General features: G+C 37.1%; 1 protein-coding gene across 2 annotated transcripts in view; it reads left to right on the top strand.

Annotated features, from left to right (window-relative positions):
• The window catches only part of LOC139934042 (exportin-T-like), a 69809-nt gene that overhangs the window by 38914 nt on the left and 11948 nt on the right, over window positions 1–18947 (top strand). For both annotated transcript variants that reach the window (XM_071928313.1, XM_071928312.1), the window contains exon 19: window positions 4444–4608. In XM_071928313.1, the coding sequence (XP_071784414.1) occupies window positions 4444–4608 (165 nt within the window). The remainder of the gene's footprint in view (window positions 1–4443; window positions 4609–18947) is intronic.

The following is an 18947-nucleotide window of genomic DNA, read 5'->3' as shown; positions in this document are numbered from 1 at the left end:
ATAAACACAACTACACACGTGCAAATTACGTAAATACATGTACTTCGCAGTATTTTCCCAACTTCCCAACAACAACGTGGTGATATTGCTGGCGTAGGGAATTTCCCCTACACACAGCCTCGCGCCCACTTCAGTTCATTCTCCTAGATTGAAAGTACAGCACGCTAGTAACGGTGACGGCAATAGAAAGGCACATCCACGGGATCGCTGATGGGTAACTATGGGATATCAGAGAGTGATCACTATGGGATGGCAGCGCTGTACACGTGAGAAGCATTACAAAATATGCTTCTTCGCTGCGCTCGTAGTATACGCATGAAAAACAGTTTCAATTTATTGTAGGACACACAACAAAAAAAGCTTGGAAAATATAATTTTATTTCAGAATTTAATAAATCATGGGCGTGGGCCTGTGTTAAACTGCATACACCGATCGAGCGGGTTTCGCCAACTCGGTAAGCGGCAAGAAAGTAATATAAATACTTGGTGCATTTCACCATCAGAGGCAACAGAAACCGTATACAAGCACTCCGGGTCCCGGGCGTGTGCATTGAACCACACAATGAGTCGTCCGTTGTGAGTTAAAACCGGATGTCATTCTGTCCACACGCAGTGTTAAAAGATAAACCCGAACCGGTTTAGACTTAGACCGCCTCGCTGGACGGTTTAAGTTTTGGGGTTTAAACCCGATCCGGTCTAACTTTATTTGCGTTCACACGCACAAAAGTTGAACCCGAACCGGTCTAAGTGGACTTAGACCAACTTTAGTACGGCGTGTGAACGACCTCATAATGCATCAAGCATTTAACTCTGTTATTGTTTCATTTTTTTTTTAATAGCATTCCGTGGTTTATTGCCTGCCCAGAATGTGACGACCGCACATTAACAATTTGGTTTTGAAAAACATCTCTTAGAATGTTGGAAGTTTATGATTTTGTTTTTTGGTCTGTCTTCCCTTTGTGGCATGTGTAGGCAGTTTGTTTGTGTGGGATGTTATGCCACCCACAAGAACAATATTGAATTACTTGTCTTACTTGTAGGAAATGGTTGGTGGGGTTTTTTCCAATAAGAATTTTTTAAATATGCTTCATCCAATTATGTGGAGTGTCATGGCTAAGCAATTTAGAGCAGTGGACTTTGATCATCAGAGAGTTGGGATAGAGTTCGGGTTGGGGAAGTTGTGCTTTCTGCTCTACCAGCCAGGCGTCTAGTCTAGTTGGTAGTACCCAAGCCTACATCCATATATAGAGTGTTAAGTGGGTAACCCTGTTTCAGCCTTAGGAGTATTTTGCAACGCCCCCTGGAAAAATAGTTGTCTACTTCTGTTGTGATTTGTTGGGTTTATGAGGTAATCGGTTCAATGATTGAATAACTGGACCATGGCCAGTGGTTCAGTGGGTGTTTCAAGCCCAGTGGTCTAGTCAATCTATTGTTTGATCTAGACAAACTTGCAATAGATATAATTCATGCTGCAATTTTGTCTAGGTTACGGTCAACTGTCAAAGCGTCTCATTGCAGAGCTGTCTAGTCTACATGTAGTTCACCTAGGGATGAGATTCTTCAGACTTTTATATGAATTCAGACATTTTATGTCAGCCTGGTGAAGAAAATCAGACAATATAATGCTTTGGATACTGTTCCCAATAGCTCCTTGTAGTCTATAACTCTAGGGTTACTAAAAGGTAGAAATGCCATCATTTCAACACACCTTTGAATTTGTATCCAAGTTTCAGACTTTGTTGTTTGTAATGACTCTCACCCCTGTTCACCTGACCCAAGCTCTAGTGTTGGCAGCATCAGAGTGTGGGTTCGAATCCCTGACCATGACCAGCAATGTAGCCACGGTGAGCGGCCCGCCCAGAACTAACTAATTTTGCCCAGCACTCTGAGCGAAATGTACTGTGCCGCTAAGCACAGATTTCCCCCAGATTGCACTGCAGCAATTATGGCCCCATATGTATCTAAACAAATAATTTTGTTGAACCCCTCACCCTTGGTGGAGTACATGTAATTAAAATTGGAGTTAGAGCCCATCAATAAAATTGGTCTAGCCCCAAAAGTTAAAAGAATGTTCTAGCACAGAATTGACCAGACGACAGTTCTCATGTTGTACATGGAAGTATTATTATACAAGAAACACAATAAAGTATATCACTTGTGTATGGATCGTCATGTTAGCAATATTTCCTAAATGTGTTAGTTTTCTTTTAAAGGGAAGGTATACATTTTGTAATTACTCTTAACATTATTGGTTTTTTAAAACAAACTTTTGGTAGAAGCCTACGGCACCTGAGTATAAAGCATTTTGAGAACTAAAACCTAAAAAGTGGCTGTGCTCAGCTGATTTTGTTTTTTACAACCAAAATTTAGAACAATGTGTTTACACTTGTTACATGTAAGCTGAAAATTGTGCATGGTTTTTCACTATTTTCACAGGCTTGTTCTTTCATGCCTAGTGATGGATTACATAAACACACTGTCTGCGACTATTTTGTCAGCTCTACTAATCATGTGTAATAGCATGTACATGTAGCTTGTAAAGGTCTTCTTAAAAACAAAACCAGAAGGAAACTAGATATAGTGTTTGTAGAACACACTAGGTGTTCGGCTATTGTTGGGTCAGTGTTTGAATCAATGAAAAAAGTGTTGTTAATAGCTCGTCAAATTGCAAGGAAATCAAAACCAAACAGTTTTCTCGACGTGTAATAATTTTATGGTAAAGCATCAAAAAGTGTACATTTCAACCTAAAAGCCTTTAAATCATCCCTTTTCAAAGCATTTTACAGGCACTTCAAAAAAGTCAAAAGGTCAAGAGAAGGTCACCAACATACCCATTTTTGTGAAGTACGTGAGGCCCTTTCATATGATGTATAGAATGTCAAAATAGCTTTATGGTTGGGGAAATGTGAACTGATGAATAATGACGACTGGAGAAGAGACTAACTAACCGGAAGGGATTTTTTTTTGAAAACGCCTTGAAAACAAACTACGCACGTAAAGCCCTTTCATATGATGTAGACTGTCAAAATAGCTTTTGTGGTTGAGGGCATAGGAACTTATGCACATTAACGAATGGAGAAAAGACTCACTAACAGGAAGGGAAATGTTTGTTGAAAACGCCTTGAAAACAGACTACTTACTTAAAGCCCTTTTATATGATGTATAGATTGTCAAAATAGCTTTTGTGGTATGAGGACCTTATGCACAATGACGACTGAAGAAGAGAATAACTAACCGGAAAATGTTGGTTGAAAACGCCTTGAAAACAGACTAAAAACAAAGCTATTTATAGGGGAATAAAAAAATAAAATACAAAAATAAAATACAAAAATTGGTCGCCAATTGGTCTCCCATCCAAGTACTGACCAGGCCCAATTTGGCTTAACTTCAGTGATCGGTCGGGAACGGGTGTTATCAACGCAGTACGGTCGTAGATAAAGCTACAAAATGTACGTTTGAAGAAAATATACAATAAATTCGATTTGAACCAGAAGACAAAGTCAAAAAGGGGTCATGTCTGTGAGGCGTTTACGGAGTTTTTAATGACCTTTCCGATGATGTATTGATTGTAAAAATTCCTCATGTATATCAAAAGTTATGATTTTTTGAAATAATAAACTTTGAATTAGTGTATCTTGTGAACTGATGACGTCATCGTGACGTAACAACTTTTGTACCATCTACTGGTTATTGTCTACCTGTGTGCGAAGTTTCAACTTAATGCAAGCTTCGCAACTATGCTTTTTCTTGCAGACAATCGACAGCGAGAGGAAGAAGAAAAACTAAAAAAAGAAAAAAACGAACAATAACAAAGAGTTGTTTGGGCTGTTGCCCAAACACCTAAAAAATTATTCCGCCATTTCTGGCAAGGTAGGAAGGGGCAGAGCAAGCAGAGGTGGGGTTTTTCTGTTGGAAGCTGCTAACAGTAGAAACTGTGCAGTCAGTGCACTCATTCACTATACTTGTGTTTTTGTTTGTCTGGGCATGCCTAACCACAAGCTTTTGCTTTTCTTGTTTATGCCCCCGTTTCCCAATTCTCCTCAATATTGTTCTTTATTATTGTTATTTTGATTATCTGTTGAATGGAAATAAATGTTTTGAAATGAAAACGAAATGAAATTTGATTGCGTCTATGATTGACCTCTCAGCAAACAATGGCGGTCAATGCAAGAGGTTTATACATGTAGGTATTCCAAGACCCCCTCATTGTCCTCAAGATTCATCCTTCTTTTCACCTTTACTTTCCAGCTTTCTCCAGTAGACTATCAAAGCACACTGATCAAAAACGTCGAGTTGAAACCAGTGGTTCTTTTCAGAACCACCCCACCTCATTTACAGATAGTCATTACATGGTGTTACCGCAAACCTTTCCATATAGTATTTCCACCATGCGAAGTTTCAAATCCTACTTACTTTCACTTGATCAATTTTTTCTCCTCCTAGGTCCAGAAAACTGCCTTCAACATCTTACGGAAGCTGGTGGACAAGTGGGGAGGAAAAGACGGCCTTCCTGGCTTCCGAGACTTCATCAATGATTACATCATCCCGGCCTGCTTCATGGCCCCCCTCAAGCCTACCTTCAATCTGTCAGATGGTCAGACTGTATTGGTAAGTCCTTGATCTTGATCTTGATTAGATGGAATTGACTTGATTAGTGGGAAGTGTCGTGGCCGGTTAAGAGCTCCAAATTTAAACCTCTGGTGTTTCTGATCAACAGAGTGTGGGTTCGAATCTCCAGCTGTGACACTTGTGTCCTTAAGCAAGACGCTTAACATTTGCTTCATCCTTCAGATGGGACGTTAAGTCTTTGGTCCCATGTGTTGTGTGATGCATATAAAAGAACCCGGTGCATTTATCGAAAAGAGAAGGGGATCGCCCCGGTGTTCCTGGCTGTGGCTGCTGAATGTGCCGTAGCACTCTGTAAACCCTTATAAGGTGCTAAATAATTGGGTCTTAGAATTCATCACTGCAATAACCTACCTTGTTTGGTAGATATGTGCGCTATATACAGATATAAGACTTCAATAATAATATTATTATTATTATTATTATTATTATTATTATTATTATTATTATTATTATTATTATTGTTATTGTTATTGTTATTGTTATTGTTATTGTTGTTGTTGTTGTTGTTGTTGTTGTTGTTGTTGTTGTTGTTGTTGTTGTTGTTGTTGTTGTTGTTGTTGTTGTTGTTGTTGTTGTTGTTGTTGTTGTTGTTGTTGTTGTTGTTGTTGTTGTTGTTGTTGTTGTTGTTGTTGTTGTTGTTGTTGTTGTTGTTGTTGTTGTTGTTGTTGTTGTTGTTGTTGTTGTTGTTGTTGTTGTTGTTGTTGTTGTTGTTGTTGTTGTTGTTGTTGTTGTTGTTGTTGTTGTTGTTGTTGTTGTTGTTGTTGTTGTTGTTGTTGTTGTTGTTGTTGTTGTTGTTGTTGTTGTTGTTGTTGTTGTTGTTGTTGTTGTTGTTGTTGTTGTTGTTGTTGTTGTTGTTGTTGTTGTTGTTGTTGTTGTTGTTGTTGTTGTTGTTGTTGTTGTTGTTGTTGTTGTTGTTGTTGTTGTTGTTGTTGTTGTTGTTGTTGTTGTTGTTGTTGTTGTTGTTGTTGTTGTTGTTGTTGTTGTTGTTGTTGTTGTTGTTGTTGTTGTTGTTGTTGTTGTTGTTGTTGTTGTTGTTGTTGTTGTTGTTGTTGTTGTTGTTGTTGTTGTTGTTGTTGTTGTTGTTGTTGTTGTTGTTGTTGTTGTTGTTGTTGTTGTTGTTGTTGTTGTTGTTGTTGTTGTTGTTGTTGTTGTTGTTGTTGTTGTTGTTGTTGTTGTTGTTGTTGTTGTTGTTGTTGTTGTTGTTGTTGTTGTTGTTGTTGTTGTTGTTGTTGTTGTTGTTGTTGTTGTTGTTGTTGTTGTTGTTGTTGTTGTTGTTGTTGTTGTTGTTGTTGTTGTTGTTGTTGTTGTTGTTGTTGTTGTTGTTGTTGTTGTTGTTGTTGTTGTTGTTGTTGTTGTTGTTGTTGTTGTTGTTGTTGTTGTTGTTGTTGTTGTTGTTGTTGTTGTTGTTGTTGTTGTTGTTGTTGTTGTTGTTGTTGTTGTTGTTGTTGTTGTTGTTGTTGTTGTTGTTGTTGTTGTTGTTGTTGTTGTTGTTGTTGTTGTTGTTGTTGTTGTTGTTGTTGTTGTTGTTGTTGTTGTTGTTGTTGTTGTTGTTGTTGTTGTTGTTGTTGTTGTTGTTGTTGTTGTTGTTGTTGTTGTTGTTGTTGTTGTTGTTGTTGTTGTTGTTGTTGTTGTTGTTGTTGTTGTTGTTGTTGTTGTTGTTGTTGTTGTTGTTGTTGTTGTTGTTGTTGTTGTTGTTGTTGTTGTTGTTGTTGTTGTTGTTGTTGTTGTTGTTGTTGTTGTTGTTGTTGTTGTTGTTGTTGTTGTTGTTGTTGTTGTTGTTGTTGTTGTTGTTGTTGTTGTTGTTGTTGTTGTTGTTGTTGTTGTTGTTGTTGTTGTTGTTGTTGTTGTTGTTGTTGTTGTTGTTGTTGTTGTTGTTGTTGTTGTTGTTGTTGTTGTTGTTGTTGTTGTTGTTGTTGTTGTTGTTGTTGTTGTTGTTGTTGTTGTTGTTGTTGTTGTTGTTGTTGTTGTTGTTGTTGTTGTTGTTGTTGTTGTTGTTGTTGTTGTTGTTGTTGTTGTTGTTGTTGTTGTTGTTGTTGTTGTTGTTGTTGTTGTTGTTGTTGTTGTTGTTGTTGTTGTTGTTGTTGTTGTTGTTGTTGTTGTTGTTGTTGTTGTTGTTGTTGTTGTTGTTGTTGTTGTTGTTGTTGTTGTTGTTGTTGTTGTTGTTGTTGTTGTTGTTGTTGTTGTTGTTGTTGTTGTTGTTGTTGTTGTTGTTGTTGTTGTTGTTGTTGTTGTTGTTGTTGTTGTTGTTAATAGATAATTGATAAGCTTCAACTGGAGCAACACCTAATAGGACCTTAGAGATTGAGATGGGGATTCCTATTGGTAACCCAGATGGTTTAAACATGTTTGTTTTCTTTCATGTCAGTATTCTTCTTCAATTTCAGTGTTGATTTCCCCTAGCTAGTAATTTCAGCTGTTTTTTTTTTTTTTCTTTTTTTAAATGAGGGTCGTGTGAAATTGATCATACAAAGCCTGGCTTCAGTTGCATGTTTATCTTTGTATTGTACGGGTTTCCCACTTATATTGATTTGTTCTACATATAAAGGTCAGCGAGTGACATAAAACAGTAAAAATTAATCCCAATGCACATATGCATGTAAACTCAAAAAGAAATTTAAGTTAACACTTAAATACCGACCGAAACGTCCCCTAGTCTGGTCCCCTAGTTTGATTCAGACCTGGGGCTTGTACCATCCATGTGGATCGGGTTTACTGCCCTGAAATGCTTCTGGAAGTTGCTTGGTTAATATTAACTACATGTAACCAACTTTGATGACAGTATACCTATTTAGCATTAACCCTGAGCTCACGGACTGTGGAGGTGTTAGCACCTGAGTTCATGAAGTGTTAAGATAACAGCAGGTACTTAATTGTTCCATTTGGCAGACATACTTGAAAATTCCCAAAACACGATTGCAGCATTGCACATATAATAATGGGGAAGTCCCAGTCATGTCATACTGTCAGGCAGTTGGTTACACCAAGGTTTCAAGAACCATTTATTTAATGAGAAACGGAGGAGAAGTTTACAAACTTACTTGTGCTGCCCTGGACATGTTGGAGGTCTTGTACCGTACCTGCTGCCAACATTTGTCTCCATATTGTTCATTAAGCGCTTCTGGAAAAGATTACTAGATTCAAAGTCAACATTTGATCTTTCAGACAATGTTAAAGTGCTTTGAAACGCCTGCGGAAAGCGCTGTACAAATGTTATTATCTGATCATTTTCTTTTTAATTACACAATTTGGTAGTTTTAGTCAATTACATGTACTCCCTCTGAAGTAACCTAGTTTTTCTAAAACAATAAAAGACTTCTGGCCAGAAGCCTTTTAGTCCTATCTGAAAGCACAGTAATTTGTACAACAAGAGTGATTTTTCTTTCATCACTTTCTTGCAACTACAATAACCAATAAAGCCAACACTTTTGCAGGCTTGTTATTTTATGCATGTGTTGGGATACACCAAGTGAGTATACTGGTCTTCGACAATTACCAAACGTGTCCAGAGTCTGTAAGCAAGACACTTAACCATTACATGTATTGCTGTATCCTTCATATTTGATGTAAAGTGGTGTACATACACATGTACCACTTTACATCCAATATGAAGGATACACCCAGGTGCTCCAACAAGAAGGGGTTCACCCTAGTCTTCATGGTCTGCTCTGTACCATATTGCGCCACAGTACCTTGTTAACCATTACATGGTGCTAAATAAAGGAATAGGTCTCACACTTCAAAACATTGCTCCACATCTTAAAGGTAAAATACTGAAGGCTTTGAAACTAAAGCGCTATACACTAAGAACCTATTATTATATATAATAGGGCTAGATAGCTCAGTTAGTAGAGCGCCGGCACGTTAATCCGGAGGTCGTTGGTTCGAATCCCACTCTAGTCAATTCTTTGTTCAACCCCCCCAAAAAAATATTATTATAAAACATGTAAAAGCTAGGTTAGAGCTTATGTCATTGTACTAAACAGTATTACAATGTAATGTTTAATGTTGATTAAAGGAAGAGGTTGAATGTTTTTGTGAACACACCTGGAAATTATCAAAAATATCCTAAATCATTGTAGCCTTGCAAAAAAAAAAAAAAAAAACAACAAACAACTCTGAAGAGACTGCACTGTCAGCTTTTATGGCGCTGTCATCAACATTTACAGCGTTCGTTTTTTCACTAAGGTGTGATCCAGGAGTGTGTTAGGCATGTACATGTACTTGTACCTTGATGGGGTCAGGGTTCAGACTTGTTTTATGCAGAAATGTTTCCTCGGATCAGCTTATTTCATCTTTTTTTAATCTCAGTTTTACCGTTCAATCAGATGCTTGATTACGAGACCTCGAAATCTAAATCTGGGGTCTTGAAATCAAATTCGTGGAAAACTACTTCTTTCTCGAAAACTAATGTACCTCAGAGAGGGAGCCGTTTGTCACAATGTTTTAGTGTCAACCTCTCCCAATTACTTGTTACCAGGTAAGGTTTTATGCTAAACATTATTTTGAGCAATTACCAATAGACCTTATGCATTGACGTCATCCAGCCGCCATCTTTGAGGTCAAACGGTGACGAAACAATCAAAACGCACATAGATTGGCCAATGAACAACCTCCTTTTGACCTCAATGCGGGGGTGCCGTACAGAAATGACGCCATGTGCATAAGGTCTATAGTGTCCACTGCCTTTAAAAGCCTGTATGGTGTGTGTAAGAACAAATGCTGACTAAAAGCGCCCTGAGGGAAAAAAACAAACCGATTCCACATCTAGATAATCTAAACTGAATTTCATTAATTTAAAACCTATCCAGGGGCCAGATTGCGTGACACCATTGATCGAGAGAAATCCCCCCTCTTGCAATCTCTGGTATTGCATCACCATTGCCGGGAATTTCCCCAGTCTTTCACAAAAGTCGCAGCGTAATATACGCAACATTAAAGATTGGCTCAAATTGTAAATGACGGCATGTATGGAAATAACTTCCATTGCATCCCCACACTCTACCAAGCTGAGAAAGTGCAGCCTTGCCAAGCTTCATTTTTTTTTTACAGGGACAAGGATTGTAAGACTTTTACAATGTATCTGGAATCAGACTTTTCAAAGTCTGCCTGGTAAACAAAAAATGCTGCGTTTTTCTTAGTCTAAAAAATAAGTCGGGCTCTTTTGATCCACTTCTCTAGCAGTCGGGAGACTGTTCCCAGAATCTCCTTGGAATCTTTAACTGCAGGGGTTATCAACAGGTTGAAATTCCGTCATCAATGTACCTCTTTAAAGACAGTAGACACTATTGGTAATTGTCAAAGACCAGTCTTCTCACTTGGTGTATCTAAACATATGCATAAAATAACAAACCTGTGAAAATTTTAGCTCAATTTGTCGTCGAAGTTGCGAGATATGAATGAAATAAAAAACACCCTTGTCACACGAAGTTGTGTGCTTTGATTTCGAGACCTCAAATTCTAAACTTGAGGTCTCAAAATCAAATTTGCAGAAAATTTCTTCTTTCTTGAAAACTTAACACTTCAGAGGGATGTTTTAGAATGTTTCAGAATGTTTTATACCATCAACCTCTCCCAATTACTCGACACCAAGTAAGGTTTTATGCTAATAGTTATTTTGAGTAATTACCAATAGTGTCCACTGCCTTTAAGATCTGGATGCAAGTTTCATGACATTGTTTTACTCATTTCTCAAAAAATACTGCACCTCAGCAACTAATATTTTAAGGTACGCTTTTTCTACTATCATTATCTTCAAATGGTGTAAGTTTAATGTAAATCTGTGGACATTGTGTTTTGTGTTACATAAAGTACCCAAATCCTTTTAAAAATACTTAGTTACGTTCATGTTCATGTTCATGTTCATTGATGTACAAGGCCATTGTGCATGTATTTATAACTGCTTTTGGTTAATTACAACCTCACTAAAACTGGACTGTCCCTTGAAACATTTTTTTATATAATTACATACACTGCCCTAGGAATATGTTATAATTGAGGGTATCAGACAAAAAGTGTTGGCCAATACAATACCCTTGATTGTTCAGTGCTCAATACTGTGAATATATTAACCCAAACCTGTCCTGAGGCTGTTTTGTATCACAAATTCTAGCTGGAAGTGGAAAGTGTTTTTAGGATGTTATAATGAGGTATGTGACTGTTTGGCTGATCTAAGCTGATGTCCTTTCTTCATACATGTATGCCAAAGAAAACATGGGGGAACACGTTACACTTCTATAAACAACAGTTGATTTAAGTGGTGTTTCAAGCTTTGTATGGTGTGACATTTAAGAAGTAACTACAAATAAATAAATAAATAAATAGTAAACTACATTGTTTTGTAGGAGTGCTTGCTCTCGACATTTCGAACAGTATACTCTGCGTGTTTTCACTTACAGGAGAATTTGTTGAGAGCTGGGGTAGCTTGGTGGGATTCCAAGTACGATGCTGGATGCACCCTCCAGAAATAGCAGATGATGTGATCACTAAGTGATTTTATTTCTGGAAGAATTTGGCAGGGGTGACTTGTTGGCAAGGGATCGTCTTCAAGGCAGACTTGAGATGTTGCCAAGATGTTGAGATGTTGCCAAGGGCACCTCATATTTTTGCATCATTTCCCTGCGATTGGGAAATGTCAGGGATGGCTTTCGGAAGGGGGGGGGGTTATGATTGAGAGGGACTGTGAACTACAGTTGGACCAAAAATAAATCTGATTTCATGTATGTGTGAAATCAAGAGTAGTGTCAAAACTTTCCTTCAACAGTTAAAGGTTAACATGTATGTGCCTTTGGTTTTTGGAACTGTTGGAAATACTTTCTGAGGTGCTGTAGTTTTTGAGAAATGAGTAAAACATTGTCATGAAAATAATTTTCGTCTCAGTGATCATGAGATGAACATTCTTTTAGCTTTATCTTACCCCCATATTTGCACCAAGTCAAAGCACCCTTTTTATTTTTGCTGCCATGTTGCAAAAGTACTTTGAATTATCCTTTTCAAGTTGAATATAAGTACCTCATTTGGAAATGTGTCAAAGAGGATACCATCTTATCTATCTATTATCTAATTACTTTCAGGTGTTTGATTTTCTCAAAATCTTCTTTAGCCTTCAAATATTCTTGAAAGAATAGTAGTAGCCCTTTGTCACCAAAGGCAGATAATATGTGTTAGTTCACATGTGATGTGTTAACCTGTAGTTGTGTACATGTACCTATGGCATAAGAACTAGAGGGCGCACTGGTGATGCTTCTTGCACTTAACACGACGGGACCGCAACGAGACACGCGCGCCATTATGTACGCGCGTTGAATACGAAGTACACGTTGGAGTTTGTGTTGATTGAACGCTGACGCGATGCTGTTTTGTCAACTTACAAAATGGCTGCACAAACACACGCTAAGCAATGCCTGTTTGTTCAACTTAGAAAATGGCCGCCTGGGCGCATGCCGGGGCGCGTATATAGGCCAGTGCGCCCTCTAGTTCTTATATATAACTCTATGACCTATGGTTATATGCACAGAGTCTTTTATGGTAAAACTACTAAATTGTAACATAATTAGGAAAAACAAGATCTAAAAAGGGGAGTCGAGGTCCACAAGCAATTTGTCAGTCATGTTCGAATTCATCAAGCTCATTCCTGCTACAATTTGCAGGGTCACTAAAAGACTACATCCCAGGGGCTGCCATCTCATCCATGAACAAAGTTTGTTTTGTTTTCCGCCTGACCTTTTTCATGTGTAAAACTGAAACTGTGGGAACACTCCAAAGGGACTTTCACAAGGTTTAAAAATAGTGGGTGTTGTTGTGAATTTTGTTGTGATATGACTCGCCCAGGAAGGATCAATACTTGTTTGGAAACAACATCAGTATTGTTTTGAGTTTTGCAGCCTTGCTTGCCAATGTTTTTTATTTGTTTTTATTTATTTATGTGTCACCTCAAATGAAGAACTTTGATATTACTGGCAACACGATTGATTACTAATGGGGGCATGTGTTGAATACTGCATAATTATACATTGTACTTGGCAAAAGTAAACATAGTTTTACTTAAAAAATTATTTTAAAAAAAACCAATTTGGAAGTAAAATTAACAAACAATCAACCCCAAACAATTTGGTGCACTTTAATATAATAATAATAATAATAATAATAATAATAATAATAATAATAATAATAATAATAATAATAATAATAATAATAATAATAACCGTATTTATAACGCGCCTTTTGCCAAAGGATACAAAACGCCAGGTATTATTACTGCAGGAGTGGGGCGAATTATGAAATATAAGACCTAATCCTTCAGCACCATGTAATGGTTTACAAGGTGCTGTACAAGTGCATACCGAAGGGATACTTCTGGCCACTATGGCAGCAGATAAACCAAGTTGAAGTAATTCAGCATGGTTCATGAAGAATGGATTTTAAGTTACTAAGTCTGCTGCCACTTATATGCCCCGAAAGTATTGAATACAGTAGACTGGTTCCCCTGTCTTTATGCATTTAGAATAAAGACAGGCCTACAAACCCATTTGGTTTCATTAGATGGACATCATGGTTCATGCAGGAAGCATGGCTACCAGACCAATACGTGTGCATGAGTGACCTTTGGTACGTACCTAATAGGTACACACGCACACAAAACAATTGTGAAATTATAATTGGGAAACTCCAATTGTCTCTGAGTTTTTCACTTTAACTATTTGGCAACATTCCCATTTGTTTTGTAAACACTTTCCAACTGGGGACCTTTACCCAACCTGCTTAAGTCTAATTGGGGCAGCACCTTTCATTATAAAAGTCTGTTATGTCATACATAACAACAACTTTTGGCTCACTACCAATTTAGAGAGGTCTCGAAAACAACACTTGGTAATTATTATCAAACACAATAAAGCATTTTTATCAGATTCAATAGGAACCACTCTACCAAAAAGGTCATTGTGTTCAGGAACTTATGTACATGTGCCACGTGCCAGAAATTAGGTATTGAATACATATTTGGCGAGATAACAATGCTTCAACTGGTTTCCTTCCAGGTGCTTACGTGTACTTGTTCAGGTTTAAAAACCCTTTTCCTTGAGTTTAGCACACTTTTCATGACGATGACTACAGCAAGCGAAACGTTGAGACCAATTCAAGAACTGACTCCGCAGTAGTACAGCCAATTATGATCCTAATAAGCTAAAGTAGTAGTCACAGCCTATTTCTATACCATCCTTCCAGGTAATAGTTAATAAGCAGGACAGTTCTTTTCAGAACTGAGAAATCTCCCGACCACCCGAACAATCTACTCCATAGTACATGTAGAATAGGCAAGACAGTTCTCTAAGAACAAACTCTACCTGGCAAGTACATGTAGATACACGCATGGTGTTACCGCAAACCAAATATATATTCACACTTTTCATAATATTAAATTTTTTGGTTTATTTGATAACAACATGGAATGGCAACTGATGTGTTAAATTGCACTGGTACGATATAAAAGTTTATTAAAAAAGTAGCTAAAGGGTCAAACAAACAAAAGGTAATGAGCAAGAACTAAAAACAGTCAATACATTAAACAATCAACCAGCACTAAGCCATCAAGAAAGAGACTTGTCAACGACCAGTCTTCTCACTTGGTGTTTCCCAACATAAGCATAAAATAACAAGCCTGTGAAAATTTGGGCTCAATTGGTCATCGAAGTTGCGAGAAAATGATGAGAGAAACAACACCCTTGTTGGACGAATTTGTGTGCTTTCAGATAGGAATATTAAATTTTAGCTAGAAGTCTTTTATTATTTTAGTGAGAAATTACCTCTTTCTAAAAAAAATATGTTACTTCAGAGGGAGTCGTTTCCCACAACATTTTATACTATCAGCAGCTCTCCATTAGTCGTCACCAAGTCAGTTTTTAAGTTAATATTTGTTTTTAGTTATTACCACACGTGTACCTTCCCTTTAAAGAGACTTTTATATAAGCTTGTTTGTGTGTGTCCACCTTAGTGTGAAACTGTTGAAAGTTGAGGAAATAGCAATGCATTATCCCTCCAATACAACATGTACATGTATAGTTACTTATTTTGAAGACTTGGCACTTCAGAGGAAGCCGTTTCTCACAATGTCTTAAACCATCTACCTCTCCCCATTACTCGTCACCAAGTAAAGTTTTATAATTATTTTGAGTAATTACCAATAGTGTCCACTGCCTTTAAAGATTTTTTCAACTTAAGTACTCTTTACAAAATATGACCGGCTTTTTCCTTTCAACAAAGACACTCAAGGCCTTTGACTACAAAGCTACAATGCGTACGAAGATTGCGCAACTTATCATTAAATCAGGGGAATTTTTCAAATGAAATGATTGAAGGCCACCTACCAGACCTCATCTCCTCGTAGAATTTCTGTAAAAGATGTGAGACATTGATTGAAATTGACTCAGCCTTAATTACAATTCATTCAAGACGGATTCCACCTGTGTCCTGTTCTCTACCAAAGGTCTTGCTCGCTCGATTCGCTTCTCTCTGAATTTGAACCAAGTCCCCCTTTTTGCGTTACAGCAGCTGTACAGGATGACACTTTCAATGACTGAAGTATTTAACAAAAGTCTCATGATAGTTTTATCAACCTTTAAACGATTTTAGTTACCGTACCTTACATAGTATATCAAGTGATCAAACCTCACGGAAAACTGACTGGGTAAATTTTTACTTGTATTCGAAAAATTTTGTTAAAGGCAGTGGACACTATTGGTAATTACTCAAAATAATTTTTAGCATAAAACCTTACTTGGAAATAAGTAGTGGGGAGAGGTTGATAGTATAAAACATTGTGAGAAACGGATCCCTCTGAAGTAACGTAGTTTTCGAGAAAGAATTAATTTTCCTCGATCTTGATTTCGAGACCTCAAGTTTAGAATTTGAGGTCTCGAAATCAAGCATAAAAAAGCACACAACTTCGTATGACAAGGGTGTTTTTTCTTTCAGTATTATCTCGCAACTTCGATGACCGATTGAGCTCAAATTTTCACAGGTTTGTTATTTTGTGCATATGTTGAGATACACCAAGTGAGAAGACTGGTCTTTGACAATTACCAACTGTGTCCAGTGTCTTTAATCAGAGAATCCTTTATTTGTTTTTAGTTATTACCAAACGTGAACCTTCCCTTTAAAGAGACTTTTTTATAAGCTTGTTTGTGTGTGTCCACCTTAGTGTGAAACTGTTGAAAGTTGAGGAAATAGCAATGCATTATCCCTCCAATACAACATGTACATGTATAGTTACTTATTTTGATTGCCACCTGTAAATTGGACTTTGCCACAATCAAAAGTGCAAACAAAATACCTGGCAGAATAGGAATCCCTTTACTCTTCTTTTTCTTTCACTTTTTGAAACACAATCACTACTTGAGAAAATGAGTAAAACTCAAATGTTTAAAAGCAGTGAAAATGTGTAAGGTGGTTTAAATTTGTTCTTAGTATGTCCAATATGTCTAGATTGAGCTAAAACTTTCAAAAGTTTGTTTTTTGTGTGTATGTATGTTGGGTCACTCAACAGTCATACTCATAGCGTGTATATTAGTCTTTGATTAAAGTTTGCTGTGTGCTTTTGCTAAGGTCTTCAAGGTTTTGCAGTTGTAAAGTTATCTAGTTTAAAGACAGTGGACACTATTGGTAATTTGTCAAAGACTAGCTTTCACAGTTGGTGTACATGTATCTCAACATAGGCATAAAATAACAAACCTGTGAAAATTTGAGCTCAATCGGTTGTCGAAGTTGCGAGATAATAATGGGGAAAAAAACACCCTTGTCACACGAAGTTGTGTGCGTTTAGATGGTTGACTTCGAGACCTCAAGTTCTAAATCTGAGGTCTTGAAATCAAATTTGTGGAAAATTACTTCTCTCCCGAAGACTATGGCACTTCAGAGGAAGCCGTTTCTCACAATGTCTTAAACCATCTACCTCTCCCCATTACTCGTCACCAAGTAAAGTTTTATAATTATTTTGAGTAATTACCAATAGTGTCCACTGCCTTTAAAGATTTTTTCAACTTAAGTACTCTTTACAAAATATGACCGGCTTTTTCCTTTCAACAAAGACACTCAAGGCCTTTGACTACAAAGCTACAATGTGTACGAAGATTGCGCAACTTATCATTAAATCAGGGGAATTTTTCAAATGAAATGATTGAAGGCCACCTACCAGACCTCATCTCCTCGTAGAATTTCTGTAATAGATGTGAGACATTGATTGAAATTGACTCGGCCTTAATTCATTCAAGACGGATTCCACCTGTGTCCTGTTCTCTACCAAAGGTCTTGCTCGCTCGATTCGCTTCTCTCTGAATTTGAACCAAGTCCCCCTTTTTGCGCTACAGCAGCTGTACAGGATGACCCCTCCAATGACTGAAGTATAAAAAAGTCTCATGATAGTTTTATCAACCTTTAAACGATTTTAGTTGTCGTACCTTACAAAGTATATCAAGTAATAAAACCTCAAGGAAAACTGACTGGGTAAATTTTTACTTGTATTCGAAAAATTTTGTTAAAGGCAGTGGACACTATTGGTAATTACTCAAAATAATTTTTAGCATAAAACCTTACTTGGAAATAAGTAGTGGGGAGAGGTTGATAGTATAAAACATTGTGAGAAACGGATCCCTCTGAAGTAACGTAGTTTTCGAGAAAGAATTGATTTTCCTCGATCTTGATTTCGAGACCTCAATATTATTCCATGAAATGCTTTACTTTTTGAGAAAACAGTAAAACAATATCAATTCTCGTTAACGAGAATTACGGATTTAATTTAAACACATGTCATGACACGGCGAAACGCGCGGATACAAGGGTGGGTTTTTCCGTTGTTTTCTCCCGACTCCGATGACCGATTGAGCATTAATTTTCACAGGTTTGGTATTTGATATAGAAGTTGTGATACACGAAGTGTGGGCCTTGGACACTACTGTTTACCGAAAGGGTCCAATGGCTTTAATCAGAGAATCCTTTGGTAATTGTCAAAGACCAGTCTTCTCACTTTGTGTATCTCAACATAATGCCTAAAATAACAAACCTGTGAAAATTTGAGCGCAATTGGTCGTCGAAGTTGCAAGATAATAATGGAATAAAAAACACCCTTGTCACACAAAGTTGTGTGCTTCGTCAAGCATCAGGACCTCAAAATCTACTTCTGAGGTCTTGAAATCAAATTCAAGTATTTCAGTTGAACATTATATATACTTCTTTCTTGAAAAACTACACGTACGTTACTTCAGAAAGAGCCAATTCTCACAATATTTTATACTATCAACAGCTCCCCATTACTTGTTACCAAGTAAAATTTAGCTTACAATTATTTTGATTAATTACCAATAGTGTCCAGTGCCTTTAAGTCAAATCAGCATTCCACGTGTTGCCCATTAGGCACGCCATATGTCCAAGTTTGAATTGAATACAGCTTTGACACTTTATGTTATCATCAACAATGGCCTGTAAAAGCCTAGATACCATATGGAGTAGGCCAACCATAAAATTGTCTATCTTTTGAAAAGAGCCAATTAGTACTATCCCTGGTTTATGTTTCCAATTGGTATTATTTTACATTATTTGTTAATTTGTTTTTGTTTTTTGGAAAGGGTGGGTGGATGATGTACACGTCAGCATAATGGGAGCTTTAGATATCATTCAAAATGAAAATAATGATAATTTACTCTTCATATTTGCCAAGGAAAACCAGACGCTTTATTTTCTCAGGAAATAAATGGTATTACGATGTATGCAATCTGTGATCTGTTTTATCCAAAGTATTTTTCTGTCTGTTGTTACCTGTAGCTGTATTATTTGACATGATATTGACAATGTAATTGTAAACAAATTGGAAGAAAGTTTATCGTAGCACCAAGATTGCCAGCACAAAATAACAGGTTTGGAAGTGAAACGCATGAATGAAATCTTAGACAACCAGTATATGTTGCTAAGTTCAAAGTTCATGTAATAATGCTGGACCCAACTAATCTTTCATTCACATTCTCCTACCAGCAAGGGGTCATTCTCTTCTTACTCGTACAAACCAGTTTAGACTAAAAGGGAATCAATGTGTGGTGAAGAGGTTTTCAACTAGTGCTTTAAACCCGCCGAGGCATGGTTCTTGATAATTTTACTGTGACGAACCACCCAGGCCTGGTTCTGGATCATTTTACCGAGACGAAGTCAATTTAAATTATCAAGAACCAGACCTCAGCGGGTTTAAATCACTTGTTGAAAACCGATTCAACACACTTTGATTCCCATTCTTAAATACCTTTTCGGTCAAAAAACATCAATACTTGTTGTTCAAAAAGTAA

This window comes from Asterias amurensis, chromosome 2 (genome assembly GCF_032118995.1).
Source record: "Asterias amurensis chromosome 2, ASM3211899v1".
NCBI classification, from domain to species: Eukaryota; Metazoa; Echinodermata; class Asteroidea; order Forcipulatida; family Asteriidae; genus Asterias; species Asterias amurensis.
This window is presented reverse-complemented; position numbering and strand designations above follow the sequence as displayed.